This window comes from Ranitomeya variabilis, chromosome 5 (assembly GCF_051348905.1).
Source record: "Ranitomeya variabilis isolate aRanVar5 chromosome 5, aRanVar5.hap1, whole genome shotgun sequence".
NCBI lineage: Eukaryota > Metazoa > Chordata > Amphibia > Anura > Dendrobatidae > Ranitomeya > Ranitomeya variabilis.
This window is the reverse complement of record NC_135236.1, coordinates 440,574,229-440,592,654: the sequence shown is the minus strand read 5'-3', so window position 1 is coordinate 440,592,654 and position 18,426 is coordinate 440,574,229. Positions and strand designations below refer to the sequence as shown.

The window sequence follows — 18,426 nt, the reverse complement described above, 5'->3', positions numbered from 1 at the left end:
ATCTGCTGGCAGGTTCTCTTTAATAGTAACTGGCAAAATTTAACGTAATTTACTTTAAATAGGTCATCAATCCTGCTTTCTGAACAGGTCTGTTTTAGTAAATACTCGTATACTTGCTGTACCTTTCCTCAGTTATTCCTACTAGAAATGTATGAAAAATTGACAGCTATTGAACTCTTTTAGAGCACACCCTTTTACCAATAAAAATATTAATGGCCAGTTGTCAAATTATTCTTAAACATTTATGAGGCATATTAGAAGAAAATATGATCTAGAACAGTTATTTTATAGAGACAGTTGGAGTGACAAGTCATCTTTAACATCACAGCCTACTAATGGCACAGGTTTGTAAATAAGGCCAAGCCTAATTATTAGGGATGAGCGAGTAGATTCGGATAAGTCCTTATCTGAATAGCTATAGTGCTTAGCGAATAGCTCAGGGGTGGGCAATTCATTTTCCCGAGGGGCCATAGAGAGACCATGACTGTTGTGGAGGACAAAGTAATAGCTTGAAATTAATTCTACTCAATATTTCAGTATCAGTGTCTCCAGACTTGATTCCTGTTGAGCATATCTCGGGCGTCATTGATTGGCAGTTGTAAAGGTAGTTGTCATCCGTGAATCTGGATGATTTGCATGCCCAAGTGCATTCAGTGTGCAGAACCTTTCTTCAGACAACCATTAATTAACCAAAAATAATAACGTTACTATGAACCTCGGTATTTGATCAAGTAGCCTGGTGTGCTGACATCAGAATATTCTTTGGTCTTCACAGATACAAGAACTTTTCCCAAAAATTAGTGTACTTGTATAAATGAGAATAAGAAAGGAGGCACTCACCGATCTGTTAAAAGTTCCTTACTTTATTAGATCTTCATTAAAAATCCATGGCCGGTAGAGTGAGTAACGGAGCTAGTGTGAGCAGGTGTAGACGACGGCCGTTTCGTGCTGTATAAGCACTTCTGACTGACCCGAAGAAGTGCTTATACAGCACGAAACGGCCGTCGTCTACACCTGCTCACACTAGCTCCTTTACTCTCCCGGCCATGGATTTTTAATGAAGATCTAATAAAGTAAGGAACCTTTTTAACAGATCGGTGAGTGCCTTTTTTCTTCTTCTCATTTATACAGGTGGACTAATATGTTATATTTCGAAGAGCACCTGAGATAAAGTATGGCAAGCAACCGTAAGGTTAAAAACACACCTGATAATATATAACTTAGCAGCTTCACGGTTTTGGCACTGCCGTCTTCTGTCTCCTTTTCCATAACAATAATTATTGTACTCTGTAAAAGTTCTACAGTTGGATTGCATCTATCTGTGGTTTCATTCATGGAACTTAAGTGGTCAATGCAGACTTGATTCAGCAAGTCACATATAAATACAAGTTACATTTTCTGTACATGAGATAAGTTGTGGGACAGTCAAATTTTCCTTCTTTTATGCTGATGCGAAAATCTTTGGATTTTGGAAAAGGAATATGGCTTTTTACTTCTTCAAACCCATGTGTGCATAATTCCAAATACTGCTGTGTTCTACAGGAGAATATCCAACATTTGATATTGAATTATTTACTATTTCTTTGTTTGTTTTTGTTTAGGAAAGAAATGTGCCAAACAGATACAAGAGGTAAGAATGGGAAAAACCCTAAGGGTACCGTCACACAGTGCAATTTTGATCGCTACGACGGCACGATTCGTGACGTTCCAGCGATGCATTTACGATATCGTTGTGTCTGACACGCTACTGCGATCCGGATCCCCGCTGAGAATCGTACGTCGTAGCAGATCGTTTGAAACTTTCTTTCGTCGTCTAGTGTCCCGCTGTGGCGGCATGATTGCATTGTGTGACACAGGTTGTATACGATGTGCGCACAGTAACCAACGGCTTCTACATCGCAAATACGTCATGAAATTATCGCTCCAGCGCCGTGTATTGCAACGTGTGACCGCAGTCTACGACGCTGGAGCGATAATCATACGATGCTGCAACGTCACGAATCGTGCCGTCGTAGCGATGAAAATGGCACTGTGTGACGGTACCCTAACAATGTTGAATGCTAATTTGTAATGTACCTAGTGTATTGTATTGTTGAACTATTGCTGTCCTAAATCTAATACAAATAATCACATGTGAAGCACGACAGACGTTTTTCCATAGTGGTGCGAAGGTGGATAAGGTAATGATCACTTTCAACCCACTCCCACTTTTTGAGTATTTTACAAGATCATGGACAAATGTACATATGTAGCTGCTATTTTACTGAGTAAGAAACTTGGAAAACAGGAAATTCTCCAGCATTGGATATATAAATAAAAGTTCACATTTATTTGTTCTTCATGAAAGTTTCATACAGGGATACCAATAGTAATCCAATCGACTGACCAACGAGTTTCGACTTAAACAGTCTGGATCATGGTCTATTACATAGGAGTGCTAGTGCTACTTTTATATCTGCCCCCTGCCACACACCCGGGAATTCGTTAGTCAATTGGTGCTGTGTGTATACAATTAACCCTGTGTTGTGCAGGAGATGGAAAGATATACCGTAATTGAAATACAACATGCAAAGAATAAAAAACCCTGATAATCGGTAATAAATATATTAATTATATTGCAAAATCAAGTCCTGTCTTATGTATGTGAAACTCTTGTGTGCAACTTGAAAATCCAATATGATTCTTGGTTTAGGACATTTCTTTTTAAATCACCTCCCCTGAATGGTCTGGACACCTTTGCAATTCCTGGAGACCTAAGGGATCTGGTATCCCCTTTATGTGTTTGTAGAAAATGTCTCCCAACCGCAGATATATATACTGCGGTGGGATAAGTTGCATCTGAAAGATGTCTCCTGATGCATTTTATAAGAGGACCCGATGAACATGCGACGTATTGTATTTTACATTCTATACATTCTATCATATATATTACCCCTGTCATGTTGCAATTAATAAAATAGTGTATTGTATAGTGTTCTCCTGTAGTATTACACACAAAATGTGTGGTTTTATTTACATGGTTGAAGGCTTTGCATGGTATGTGTCTACATTTAAAGAAACCTTTAGAAGGAAGCCAAGAAACTTTTGCGTGTATTATTCACTCTTGAAAAAACACTAGTTGACAAGATTGATCCCAAAGTAGACTATTTGTTTTTTCCACAAATCAAATATCTAATTAAAAAAAAAATATCTTCACGTTTTTTGTCTTGGTTGAGGATTGGAAGGTATTTTTTTTTTTATTGCTACTATATTCTGGTATTGAGAGGGCTATACTGTGTTGAAAAGGTAATAAATGTTTTATTTGGGTTTCTATTGATTCTCTTACTTTTTAATTTTCTGTCAGTAGTTTTTCTCTCTCAATATTATCCAGGATGGATTCCGCTCTTTTCTGGGACCAATGTGCATAGCCCCTTTGTTCAAGTCTGTTAAAACCACCTTAAATTATTTTTACATGTTTCCTAGGAAGAACAATTCCTTTTCAATCTTATTAGTTCTCTCCTATTGGGATGTTATTAATAAAATGGGGTGCATGACAGGAATGTGCTTCCAGTATGGAATTGTTATATGTGGGTTTCCTGTAGGGGTAAATAATTATTGATTTTGAAGATATATGACCTGTTAATGAAATGTCAAGGTAATTAATTTTATGCAACGTTAGAATATGTCTAAATTTCAAATTAAATTCATTATTATTGATATACCGTATTTTTCGGACTATAAGACGCATCGGACCATAAGACACACCTAGGATTTAGAGGAGGGAAAGAAATTGTAGCAAAAAATGTCACGACGCACTGTTATAGGGGGATCTGCTGCTGACACTGTTATAGGGGTAATGTTCTCCATCTTGGCATATACATGTCCCCATCCTGATATATATGTCCCTACTCAGGTATTCATGGCCCTAATCCACATCCTGGTATCCATAGCCAACATCCCCATCCTGGTATCGATGCCCCAAATCCCTATCCTGGTATATATGTGCATGTGCATCTCGAACCTGGTATTCATGGCCACCATCCACATCCTGGTATACATGGCCCCATCCCCATCCTGGTATCCATGACCCACATTCCCATCCTGGTATCCATGGCCCCCATGCTGGTATCCCTGGCCACCATCCCCATCCTGGTATCCCTGGCCACCATCCCCATCCTGGTATCCATAGCCACCATCCCCATCCTGGTATCCATGGCCACCATTCCCATCCTGGTATCCATGGCCACCATCCCCATTCTGGTATGCATGGCCCCCTTTGTAAAAAAAAAAAAAAAAAAAAAAAAAAAAATTTACAAAGAAAGATAATTGAGTTACTAAAAAGGAGACTCCTGAAATGATGAAAATTTTAATCTCCTCCTTGTAAGTACTACATTTTTTTTTTCAGAAAAAATTGTAAACTGGAAACCACAACACTAGTAAGAAATTAGTCCTACAGAATTAGTCAGTTTTTAAGAATGAAGCAGCAGACTATTTTATGAGCAGATCTACAATTGGTGACTGCAGAACATTTGTCATTCTATCACAGCACAATCTGGTGCAGTTATTTCTATATGCCTAGTGTTATTTACATACTAAAGGTAGGCTGATATTGAAAAACGATGAAAGGCCACTTGATTGTATCTTCCTAGATATTTAGGCAAATGTTCTGCAGTTACCAATTTTAGATCTGCTCATAAAATAGTCTGCTGCTTCAGCACAGTATTCTTCAGTTTGCTTAAAAACCGAAGCAGTAGATTATTTTATGAGCAGATCTAAAATTGGTAGCTGCAGAACATTTGTAAAAAGGGAAGTTGGAACACATTGTATCTTATATTATTGCATTCAGGGGTTTTCATAAGTTGTCTCTTGAGCAGCTTAGAGCTTTGCAGTCTCACCTTACTACTTGGATGCTTGAGGGGTGGGTGGTCCTCCTTGAGTTACAGTTCTGGTGAGCAGCTTCATTCTTCTGCTACTCCTGCAACATATTAAAGGTCTGGAAGTGCTTGTTCTACACTGTTATTTTAATACACTATATTTGCGTATAGAGATAACATGGAAGTTCTGCTAGTTGCATGCTATTTTGTGATTCTACAGGACTAGTAAGAGCTCTCAGTAGCCGAAAGGAAGGAGGAGGGAGGTGAGCAGCTAACTGCTGTATAGAAATCAATGGGCTCAAAGTAAATGGTTTGTATGTTAGGAGTTAGCTCCATGGAAACCAGCTACACACTATGAAAGATGAAAGAGCACATACAGAAGAATGACAGCAGATAGAAAAAGCAAGTTGGTTGCAAACTTGCTTATTTTCATGTTTAACTAAAGCAACTTAGTAACATGAGAATATCTCTTTAATTCTCAGACTATGATAGATGCAGCAGCAATAGCACAACCTATGAAATCAGACAGGTTATAGTAGATTTAATTTTTCCATTAGTGTCTTGGCATTATGTAGAAATTGAAATTCTTGCTACTGTGAAATTGGGTTGAAACGTAAGTGTTTTAATTTTTCAAATTGTGCTTTTCTCTTTATGCCTAAAGGGTAAAAATTACTATTACACATTATGGTAACCATAACATACTGTTTTAATCCTATTCTGTTTACTGTACCCTCTTTAATCCAGGATATATAGGTATGATTAAGTGCTAGTGCTAACATATAACCTACATACTATCACCATGAGCTTTCTCATTTATTATTTTGTAGGTGCGAACAAGTAATACACCTTAATACAATATGGACATGTATTATATGTACATATACATATATATATATATATATATATATATATACATACATGCACTATTATAAATCAATATTGTCAATTTTCCATCTCATATATATATATATATATATATATATATATTTATTTATTTATACATCCAGTGGCGAAAATAAGTATTTGATACACTGCCAATTTTGCAACTTTTCCCACCTACAAAGAATGACAAGGGCTGTAATTTTTATCATAGATACACTTCAACTGTGAGACAGAATCTAAAAATAAAACCAGAAAATCACATTGCATCATTTTTACTTAATTAATTTGCATTTTATTGCATGAAATAAGTATTTGATCACCTACAAATCAGCAAGAATTCTGGGTGGAATTCTTCCACTTACGGATTATGGAGGCCACTGTGCTCTTAGGAACCTTGAGTACTGCAGAAATTCTTTTATAACCTTGACCAGATCTGTGTCTTGCCACAATTCTGTCTCTGAGCTCCTTGGCCAGCTCCTTTGACCTCATGATTCTCATTTGATCTGACATGCACTGTGAGCTGTGAGGTCTTATATAGACAGGTGTGTGCCTTTCCAAATCAAGTCCTATCGGTTTAATTAAACACAGCTGGACTCCAATGAAGGAGTAGAACCATCTCAAGGAGAATCACAAGGAAATGGAGAGTATGTGACTAAAATATGAGTGTCTGAGCAAAGGTCTGAATACTTATGACCATGTGATATGTCGTTTTTTCTTTTTTAATAAATATGCAAAAATTTCTACATTTCTGTTTTGTTTTTTTCAGTCAAGATAGGGTGCAGAGTGTACATTAACCCCTTTCTGGCATTGAACGTACTATTCCGTCCATGTGACCAGGGACTTTATTCCCATAGACGGAATAGTACATCACAGGCGATCAGCTGCGCTCCCCTGGGGAGCGCGGCTCATAGCTGCCGGGTTTCAGCTGATTCTCACAGCTGACACCCAGCGCAAAGTGCCAGGAGTGATTACGGACTACTCCTGGCACTTTAACCCCTGAAACACTGCAATCAAACATGATCGCAGCGTTCATGACGACATCCGGGTCTCCAGACCTGAGAGACTTCCTGTCATGCGCAGTGATGACCAGTAAGTCTCTCAGGTCAGTGTAAAATACATGCAGCACTGACAGCTTCTATAGCATGCAGATCTGCACAAAATGAGTGTCCCAAAATGGGACAAAGTGTAAAAGTAAGAATGAATTAAAAAAAATAAAAAAATTAAGAATTGTAAAAACATTTGAAAGAATAGTAATAAAAAAATCAATTTTTATTCCATCAATAAATATTTGAATAAAAAAAATCTAAACAATAGAAGTACACATACTTAGTATTGCCGCGTCTGTAATGACCCAACCTATAAAACTGTCCCTCTAGTTAACCCCTTTAGTGAACAACATTTAACAAAAGGCAAAAAAACAATGCTTTATCATCATACCGCCGAACAAAAAGTGGAATAACACACAATCAAAAAGACTGATATAAATAAACTTGGTACCACTGAAAACATCATCTTGTCCTGCAAAAAACAAGCCGTCACATAGCTCCATCACCGGAAAAATAGCAGTTATAGCTCTCAGAGTAAAGAGATGCAAAAATAATTATGTTTTATATAAAATTGTTTTTATTGTATAAAAGCGCCAAAACATAAAAAATGATATGTGAGGTATCGCTGTCATCGTACTAACCTGAAGAATAAAACTGCTTGATCAATTTTACCACAAGCAGAATGTTATAAACCCCCCCCAAAAGAAATTCATAAATTGCTGGTTTTTACCCTTCGCCAGGACAGCACCCACATGACAGAGGGGATCCGCCCATAGGAACAGGAAACCTACAGAATAAAAGGAGGCGGTCCCCCTCTCCTCCTCAGTTTAGGTTTCCTGTTCCTATAGGAATCTCAAGATACCTGCAGCAAGAAGAGGATTCCTGGGCCAGATGCATCCGCCTGTGTGGTGTCCGTGGGAACAGCATGGGCTGCGGTACCAGATGCAGCGATGGGGGAGCCCCTGCTTGCAGTCTCCCCACTGGTCTGTCCACCGATCCATGGTTCGGGGTGGGCCGCCCGGCTCCATGTGGACGCGCGCACTGCAGCGGCTGGCTTTTCATTACAGCAGTGGCTGTGCGGTGAGGAGAGCGGCGCGTCTAACCCGGAAGTAGCCGAGTGCTTCCGGGTTGGGTCCGGGGAGGCAGGAGATGTGATGCCAGTTTTAAAAGATGGTGGCGCCTTCGAAGCTGGTGTGTGTCAGTATGGCTTCACCAGCCGACGAAGCACACCTACCTGCAGCAGAGCAACGTCCTCCCAGCAAGGAGGGAAGCGCAAGGAGCAGCACAAAAGCGGTGGTCGCCCTACAGAAAAGCGATCCACAGCCAAACAGAGGAGTGTAAAAGATGATGTACCTAAGACTCCGCCTCCAGAACCGGTACCTTTTCAGCTTCACTGGGTGAGTGTAAAAATCCTCTTCCTATATGCTGATTTATTCCTTCTATGTTCCCCTCTCCTTTTAGACTAAGAAACGGACACACAAATCCAAACATAAAGAATGTGCCCTATGCACACAGCTTGTCCTGGATTCATATATTAAGTGATTATGCCCCGACTGCATCAGTCTAACCTTGCAGGAAGAAAGGGTAATGGCACCAGCGGATGTAAGAGCCATAATTCGGGAAGAAATACAGGGTTTAGGGCACACCAGTGGTTCAACTACACGGCTTCCGAGTAGATCCCTCTCACCAGTAGACTCAGATTCAGATGACATGCAGGAAAAATCCTCGGACACTTCAAGGTCCCAATCAAGTTCATCTGAGAATGAAGGTGGTCTCTGTCTCCCAGATAGTAACATAGATAATTTAATTAAATCTGTCAGGAATACGATGGGATGCCCTGATACAAAAGGCTCCAAATCTGCACAAGACATAATGTTTGCTGGATTGGGTCAGAAAAAACATAGAATCTTTCCAGTGATATCGACTATAAAATAATTAAGAAAGAATGGGATAGGCAGAACCTGCGAGGTTTCTTACCATCATCGTCTAAAAGGTGCTACCCTTTTAGTGATGAAGAACTAAATTCCTGGCCCAAAGTGGATGCCGTGGTAGCGTCCACATCAAAGCAGTCCGTGCTGCCAGTGGAAGATTCAGGAGTCTTACCAGACCCTCTTGACCGTAAGGGCTCCTTTTCACTTGCGAGAAATACGTGCGAGTCTCGCATGTTAAAACTAATCTCTGGTGTCAGCACTCAGGAGCGGAGCGTGCAGCTCCATGTGTTGCTATGCAGCCGCACGCTCCGCTCTGGAGTGCCGGCGCCAGAGCTTGGTTTTAACATGCGAGACTCGCACATATTTCTCGCTAGTGAAAAGGAGCCCTAAGGCAGAAAAAATGTTAAAAAGATCATGGGAAGCCAACACGGGGGCATTCAAACCCGCAATTTCTAGTACATGTACCGCCAGGTCATTACTAATGTGGGTGGATCAGTTGGAGGAACAGATTAGAGGTAAAACACCCAGAGAAAAAATTCTGCCAACGATTCCTCTAATTAAGGAAGCTGTAGCGTTTCTAGCAGATGCATCAGCAGACTCACTACGTTTAGCGGCCAGGTCAGCCGGCTTAGTGAACACAGCCCGGCGAGCACTCTGGTTAAAGAGCTGGAAGGGGGACGCACAGACAAAAGCAAAGCTTTGTACGATCCCATGCCAGGATGAGTTTCTTTTTGGAAAGCTGTTGGATGATCTTCTAACCAAGGCAGCAGAGAGGAAGAAAGGATTTCCTAATCAATCTCTTCCTTCTTACAGGAGAGCCTTTAGAAAACGTCCCTTTATCAGGAATAAAACGTTCGAAACCCAAAGAGATCGTTGGAAAGCGAAGGACACAAAACAAAAAGGTGCTTTGTTTAGTGGATCCTATAATGCAAGTCGTTACAAATTACGCTAATATTCAAGTCGGTGGTAGACTAAAACATTTTTTCCACAAATGGAAGCTTATAACATCAAGCCAGTGGATTCTTGACATCATAGAGTTCGGGTTAAAATTAGAATTTGAACGAATCCCTCGGGATTCATTTACAGTAACATCTCCCAGAAGATCAGAACAACAAAAGGCTCTTGAATTAGAGATCCTGTCTTTACTGTCTAAAAAAGTTTTGATAGAAGTTCCCAAAGATCAAGAAGGAAAGGGGTTTTATTCCCCTTTGTTTTTGATCAATAAACCGGACGGTTCATTCCGAACCATTATTAAATACAAAACTCCCAAATACATTTTGTGAGCGCACGAGGTCTGGCAGTAAATATGCCAAAAAACCCCGACCTCACCAAATCAGCTCAAAACAAACCATGCCAAAAGGAGAAAAATTCAGAGCAATGATTTATAAAACAAAACTTTAATTGCCATAAATAGTACAAAAATATATATCAAAACATTACATTATTTAATGACTAGAGCACAGGATGAATGTCCCAGGAATGCTGGAAAAGCGCCAATCCCCTCACTCCCCCAGATGTAAATACCCTTGTAATGGTATGCATAAGGAAAAGCACCTACACTATCCAACCAAGGTCACCCCAAAACAGTGGGATTCTATAATAATACCATTAAGTATGGTGGTGGAAAAAAGGTGCTAGCACTTACCACTACACAGAGGTAGGAGGGGGCGGTCGGGCGATGGTCCCCAATGCACGTTTCGTGGCCACCAGTGCCACTTCCTCAGGGGGATAACCATATACTGCCTAACAGGACCTTAAAATAGCCCTTGGCCCCGGTCACATGGTACACAGCAGCCAATCACAATGGCACCATCGGCACATGCGCACTGTGTCCGGCAGGTCCCGGCAGTGAAACTCAGCGTCAGACCAGGTGCGCACGCCCAGGGCAAAAAAATGCCCGGAGAGCACACACCGAGCCCTGAGACGCCGGTCCACACAGGGACAGGACGAATCACAGCGCGATGCGCACGGCCATTGATGAGGGAAGATACTAAGATGCACAATATAGATATAAAAGCTACTCCCTCCACATCCACTACTCATAGCTACTACCAATACAGGACAATTGGGGACCCATCAAAAATACAGCTCATAATAAAAACCGGTAAATAAATAAATATACAAAGTGGAACTAATCCGTTTTCTATACATCGGCTTCACATTATAGTGGGAAAGGTGCATCGCTTCAGTATAACAGTCTCCATAGTAAGAATGTTTGTCCCATTTTCTCTGAAGCAGATGTCTTGATGAGTCCACTTTCCCCTGATTTGGATGGTATCCACGCTGGTTACTTGAACGGAGCCAAGGACATATTCAAAAGGCAAACCTTAAGGCCTCGGATCAATTATTATCACTAATAATGTAAATAAACCAGAGGTTAAAATCACAAACACAAACATAAAAACAAATGCTAAAACCAAAAAATCCCGAACCATACAGGGGATAAGGACGCCCAGGGCTGGAAGGGTCATATATTTAAATACAAAAGGAAGCAGAGGATGACACCTTGGCACACACAAATAAGGAATAAACAATAAAGAGTACAAACGGTACCAGGGATTCCCAGCCAGTCTCCCATGTTGGTCCTTGCCTAGCCTCAAGCTGCTTAGCATTTGCGATCTGACGAGGGCAGGCACATTCAGCTTAGTGTGGCCATTAAGTACTCATAAATAGGGAGCAAAGCTTAAAGCCTCATTCAGACCCGCTGGTGACATAGTACCAAGTCTAACTATCCACCTAGTTTCTTTTTGTGCTAGAAGTTTTTTATTGTCCCCACCCCGAATACCCAAGTGCAAGGCATCAATACCCCTCACCTTTAATAGATTTGCATTGCACTTATGGTGCCGCAAAAAATGTCGTGGAATGGGTTTAAGGTCCAACGTGTCGGTCACTGTCTTGGCCGCACCAATGTCCCGGACATGCTCACGGACACGGACTCTCAGCTCCCGTGTGGTAAGGCCTATGTAAATCATAGGACACGGGCATGTCGCATAGTAGATTACATTAGTTGTGCTGCATGAGATCCGTTCCCTGATGTCAAATTCTCTCGTTCCATCAGTAGAAGTGAAACTGGAGCATCGCAGGACATTGGTGCAGGCAAGACAGTGCCCGCACGGGAAACACCCCAAAGTGGGGCCCCTCGAACCAAATGGGTTACTCGGACTGGGGACATAGTGGCTACGCACCAGCAGGTCATTCAAATTTTTGCATCTCCTAGAGGTCATCTGAGGGTATGGGCCAAGGGAGGCCGCCAGGGAGGGCTCAGCCCCAAGAACTGACCAGTGCTTAGCAAGGATGGAGCGCATCCCATTCCACTCATGATTGTATGTAGAAATAAAGCGAATGGTGCCAGCCCCATCCCTGCCAATCTGCCGGTCACGTGGATGCAGTAAAGTCTCACGTGGGGTCTTTCTGGCGCGATCATAACCATGTTTTATGGATCGCCGGCTATACCCCCGAGCCAAAAATCGGTCCCTGAGATCAGAGGCCTGTGCCTCAAATTTTGACTCAGAGGAGCAGATTCGCCGCATCCTCAGGAATTGTCCGATCGGGACGGCCCTAACCGTGGACGGATCATGTGCCGATGAGGCATGCAACAGTGCGTTAACAGAGGTCGACTTCCTGAAGACATCCGCCTGGATACGACGATGGTTGTCGATCTCAAGACGGACGTCCAGAAAGTCGACCGCAACCTCACTGTAAACGTGCGTAAGTTTGATATTAAGAGTGTTGTTATTCACAGCACCCATAAAGTCCTGGAGCTGCTGGACAGTCCCATCCCACAAAAAAAGAATGTCATCAATGAAGCGATACCAGCACAGCACATGGGAGGCGGCCGGTGGGCCCTCGTCGCCAAAAAGGAATCTCTCCCAATAACCAAGGAAGAGATTAGCATACGAAGGCGCACAGGCCGCGCCCATGGCTGTGCCGCGCTTCTGTAAATAAAAAACGTCTTTAAAGACGAAAAAATTGTGTGTGAGAACAAAGTCCAGCAGCTCAAGTATCAATCCACGTAAAGGGCCTTCCAGATCGGAGGTCCCGAGGAAGAAGCGAACCGCCTCCAACCCACAAGAGTGTTCTATGCAAGTATACAGCCCTTCAACGTCAGCAGTGACGAGAAGGGTTGCTTTGTCCACAAGGATGCCGTCAACCCGTGCTAGGACATCCGTGGTGTCACGGATATAAGAAGGTAATGTCTGGACTAGGGGCTTCAGATAGAAATCAATAAATTGACACACACGGTCACATAAACCCCCAATCCCAGACACAATCGGACGTCCCGGGGGGTTGAGGGCATCCTTGTGGACTTTGGGCAACAAATAAAAGGTAGGAGTTCTGGGGGATCTGACCATCAAACCATCGAAGACCTTTTTGGGGATAATACCCCCCTCGAAAGCTCCAAATAGAACCTGCTCTAACTCCCGCAGATATATCACCATTGGATTGGAGGACAACCTAATGTAGGTGTCAGAGTTCCGGAGCTGGCGGAATGCCTCTCGCTCATATTTATCACTTGGCCAGACCACAATGTTCCCCCCTTGTCCGCAGGCTTAAATACAACATCCCGCAATGATTGAAGCTGCCCGATAGCCTGACGTTGTTTAGCGGTTAAATTATCGTAAGTTCGCCTAGTAGACAATTTTTTGAAATCCTCACTAACCAATCTAGTGAATACTTCAATTGCCGGGCTTAAGGACAAGGGGGGGAACCTTGTGGACCTGGGCAGGATAGAAGACGGAAAACTACTTACATTCGGACACTCCTGTTCCTCCAATAGGTCCCCCAAATCACGAAGTGCTTGTGCTTCAACTGCACTCATGGATTCTGATGTAGGATCCTTTCCATGCAGTTTTCTCAAAATCAATTTGCGGGAAAAGAGATGCAGGTCCTTTAGGGCTGTAAAATAGTCAAATGAATTCGTTGGAGAGAAAGTCAGACCCCTACTCAGAACATCCAACTGAGACTCAGTAAGTGCATGTGATGATAAGTTCAATACCTGGAGTCCACCCTGGCGGCCACCCCGGGCCGTAGCTCCCCCAGCTCCTTATTCCTGGTGTGTTGCCTGGTAGTCATCCTCTTATTGCCGGACTCAGACATTGGAACCTGTTCAGACTGAGAAGTGCTGGACCTGGCGTCTTCCTCATGGTTGGATCTGCCAGAAAATGCTGAAGTGGATCTCGACCGGGAATAAGACATGTTCCTCGACCTTGGGCGAGAACGACCCCATGGGTTCCGCCATCTATATACTCTAGACTGCTGTTTATCCAGAATATCACGATTAAATTTTTTTGTTTTAGTTGTTTGAATGTCATGGGCCCACTTCTGCAAGTCGGCATCAATTTCTTCATTTAGCTTTTTTAGAGCGTCACTTGACATGTCCTTCTGCAGGCACACCTGTAACTCATCAATCTCCTTCTCAATTACTTCCAGAGATTCATGGTTCAACCGTTTTAGTAGAACCATGAACCCCCTGGAGCAGGTATTAGTCAATTCCTCCCAATCATTTTTAAACTTGTCATCCAAGATAGGGAATGACGGAAACACTTGGATACGAAGCCCACGTGGGATAAGATCCTTCTGGATATACATATCCAGGAACTCGTGGTTCCACCATGTCCGAGTCCTCTTACATAAAAGTTCCTTAAAACGATGTACCACCTCCTGCAACTCCTTGGAGGACCCCTCAACCACCCCGTCAGCATTGTCAAGACAGACATCATTAATCTGTGCTCGCCAGGTGCAGTCACGCGCACGGAAATCCATGCCTAAAAATGGGAAAGCTGTGAGAAACACAGAGAATATTGAATACAAAACTCCCAAATACATTTTGTGAGCGCACGAGGTCTGGCAGTAAATATGCCAAAAGACCCCGACCTCACCAAATCAGCTCAAAACAAACCATGCCAAAAGGAGAAAAATTCAGAGCAATGATTTATAAAACAAAACTTTAATTGCCATAAATAGTACAAAAATATATATCAAAACATTACATTATTTAATGACTAGAGCACAGGATGAATGTCCCAGGAATGCTGGAAAATTATTATTATCATTATTAGTCTAAAAAAATTAGATTCCTTTTTATATAACCGTACCTTTAAAATGGAGTCCATTGGTTCTACTATCAAACTTTTATTTCCTAGATGTGTGATGGCAGGAATAGACTTTAAAAGATGCCCATTACCATCTTCCCATACACACCAAGCACCAACGGTACCTGAGAGTGGCAGTCAACCTGGCAGGACAAATTCGTCACTTCCAAAATAAAGCAATTCCTTTTGGTTTGTCGATGGCTCCTCGTGTATTCACAAAAGTAATGCTAGAGGTGATGGCTTACTTGCGCCCACAAGATACTTTAATTGTACCCTACCTAGATGATTTTCTGATAGTGGGAAGATCTGTCTCTCAGTGTGAGAACCGTCTGTCTAATACAGTTTCATCCCTGCAGGAGTTAGGATGGATCGTCAATTTCAAAAAATCCAGATTGGTTCCAGAAACCTTCCAGTCCTTCCTGGGACTACATCTAGACTCCGTAAGTCAGAGGTGTTGAGTCAAAAAAACTGACTAAAATATCAAAGGTGACACTAGCAAGGAAAAACCCTAATATGTCACTAAGGGAAGCTATGTCTTTACTGGGGTCCCTAACCTCATGTATTCCAGCAGTTCCATGGGCCCAGTATTACATTAGATGCTTACAACATGAAATCCTACATGTTCAAGAGATCTCGCAGGGTCATCTGGAAAGGAAACTAACTCTTTCCCAAAGTGTAATAGAATCCCTGGCCTGGTGGTTAGATACAGACCACCTTTCCAGGGGAGTACCCTGGATAATAGAGTCTTCCAGAGCAATCACCACTGACGCTAGCCCCTCGTGATGGGGTACCCACATGGGGGATAATTTAGCACAGGAACTCGAATCCTGCAGAGTCACTGTATTCTTCAAATTGGAAAGAGTTAAAAGCGGTTGATCATGCTTTAAATCATTTTCTTCCACAGATTCAGGGAACACATGTAAGAATCTTGTTAGTCAATTCCACCACAGTGGCATATGTGAACCATCAAGGGGAACACGGTCAGAAAATCTAATGTCCATAGCGGCAGATATCTTTCAACTAGCAGAAACCCATCTTTCATCCCTAACAGCTCTTCATATCAAAGGGATAGAGAACACAAGAGCAGACTTTCTCAGTCAAAACATGCTATGCCAGGGAGAGTGGACTCGCAACACTTATATATTCAATAGTAAAATTATGGGGTATTCCACAAATAATTTGTTCGCCACCAGGGAGAACAGACAAGTAGAAAGATTTGCCTCCCTGAACAAATTAGACCATCCGGACATGTTGGACTTGCTCCAGTACCCCTGGAAGTTTGATCTAGCATATGCTTTTCCTCCGATGACTCTAATTCAGCTAGTGCTCAGGAAGATCAGGAGGGAGAAAGCAAGGGTGATCCCTTTTGGCCGAAGAGACCGTGGTTCTCTTGTCTCCAAGCCATGACACTATGCGGAATTTGAGAGGCAGTTAGTTCAAGAGGCTTCTCTGAGGACCTTGTAAACACTCTGTTATTAAGTAGGAAAAAATCTACTACATTAATATACAGCAGAGTGTGGAAAAAATTCTTAATTTTTCATATGGAACCTTTCACCAGACAGGCTCCAGTCTTGGCTATCCTAGAATTTTAACAGAAAGGACGAGAACTAGGGTTATCAGTAAACACCTTAAGAATACAAGTTTCAGCCTTAAAGGCCCTGTATGGGTGCAATATAGCAGGAGATAGATGGGTCGCAAGATTCATTAGGGCATGTCAGCGAAGTATTCCGGTCCACATTCCACGTTTACCTCCATGGGATTTGAACCTAGTCCTCGATGCCTTAACTAATTCTGCATTTGAACCGCTAGATTCTATTCCCTTAAATATTTTGACATATAAGGTAAAGCTGTTAGTAGCTTTAACATCAGCCAGAAGGGTCAGTGATATCCAGGCCCTCTCCATAGACCCACCCTTCCTGTTAGTATTCCAAGATCGGGTAATCCTTAAACCAGACCCTCATACTTTCCCAAAGTCGCATCTAGCTATACGTCACAAGAAATATTTCTTCCTTCCTCCTTTGAGGCTCCAGTAACTCCAGAACAACAAAAGTTCCATACATTAGATGTTAAAAGAGCCATCTTAACCTATATAGAAAGGTCTCAGGCCTGGAGGCAGAGTAGGGCTCTGTTTGTGTCCTTCCAGGGCCACAGGAAAGGACGTGGGGTCACAAAAGCTACCTTATCCTGGTGGATCAGAGAAGCTATCTGCTTGACTTACTCGTCAAAGGGCGAAGTTTCTCTGGAGGGCATAAAAGCACATTCTGCGCGAGCCATGGCATCCTCTTGGGCGGAGAAAGCAGACATGCCAATTGATTTAATATGTAAGGCTGCAACCTGGTCGACACCTTCTACGTTTTACAACCATTATAGATTCGATCTATCCACATCTTTTGACTTAGCCTTTGGTAGAGCTGTCCGTAGCACAGTGATCCCACCCAGGTGACGGTTCTCTGAAAGTCTCTCATGTGGGTGCTGTCGTGGCGAAGGGTAAAAAGCCGGATTACTTACCGGTAATGCTCTTTTAATGAGTCCACGACAGCACCCATTCACTACCCTACCTAGTCATACACGGTTTCTTCCTTTTAAAACTGACTGATAAATCACTGTGTAGAGTATTTTTAAGGCATTTACATTATTGGAGTTGAATTGAACTAAACCCTTGCGGTTCTTCTCGTACTCTAAAAAACTAAACTGAGGAGGAGAGGGGGACCGCCTCCTTTTATTCTGTAAGTTTCCTGTTCCTATGGGCGGATCCCCTCTCTCATGTGGGTGCTGTCGTGGACTCATTAAACCCTTAGTGACAGAGCCAATTTGGTACTTAATGACCGAGCCAATTTTTACAATTCTGACCACTGTCAATTTATGAGGTTATAACTCTGGAACGCTTTAACAGATCCTGCTGATTCTGAGATTGTTTTTTCGTGACATATTGTACTTCATGGTAGTGGTAACATTTCTTCGATATTACTTGCGATTATTAATGAAAAGAACGGAAATATGGCGAAAATTTTTAAAATTTTGCAATTTTCAAACTTTGTATTTTTATGCCCTTAAATCAGAGAGATGTGTCACAAAAAATAGTTAATAAATAACATTTCTCACATGTCTACTTTATATCTGCACAATTTTGGAAACAAAATTTTTTTTGTTAGGGAGTTATAAGGGTTAAAAGTTGACAAGCAATTTCTCATTTTTACAACACCATTTTTTTTAGGGACCACATCACATTTGAAGTCATTTTGAGGGGTCTATATGATAGAAAATAACCAAGTGTGACACCATTCTAAAAACTGCACCACTCAAGGTGCTGAAAACCATATTCAAGAAGTTTATTAACCCTTTACATGCTTCACAGGAACTGAAACAACGTGGAAGGAAAAAATGAACATTTAACTTTTTTTTGCAAACATTTTACTTCAGAACCATTTTTTTTATTTTCACAAGTGTAAAAACAGAAATTTAACCATAAATTTTGTTGTGCAATTTCTCCTGAATACTTCGATACCCTGTATGTAGGGGTAAACCACTGTTTGCGCACACCGCAGAGCTTGGAAGAGAAGGAGCGCCGTTTGACTTTTTCAATGCAGAATTGGCCGGAATTGAGATCGGATGCCATGTCGCG

At 41.9% G+C, this 18,426-nt stretch overlaps 1 protein-coding gene across 2 annotated transcripts in view; it reads left to right on the top strand.

The window, feature by feature from the left end:
- Positions 1-18,426, top strand: part of PAWR (pro-apoptotic WT1 regulator) — a 152,558-nt gene that overhangs the window by 93,412 nt on the left and 40,720 nt on the right. For both annotated transcript variants that reach the window (XM_077265365.1, XM_077265364.1), the window contains exon 4: positions 1,602-1,630. In XM_077265365.1, the coding sequence (XP_077121480.1) occupies positions 1,602-1,630 (29 nt within the window). The remainder of the gene's footprint in view (positions 1-1,601; positions 1,631-18,426) is intronic.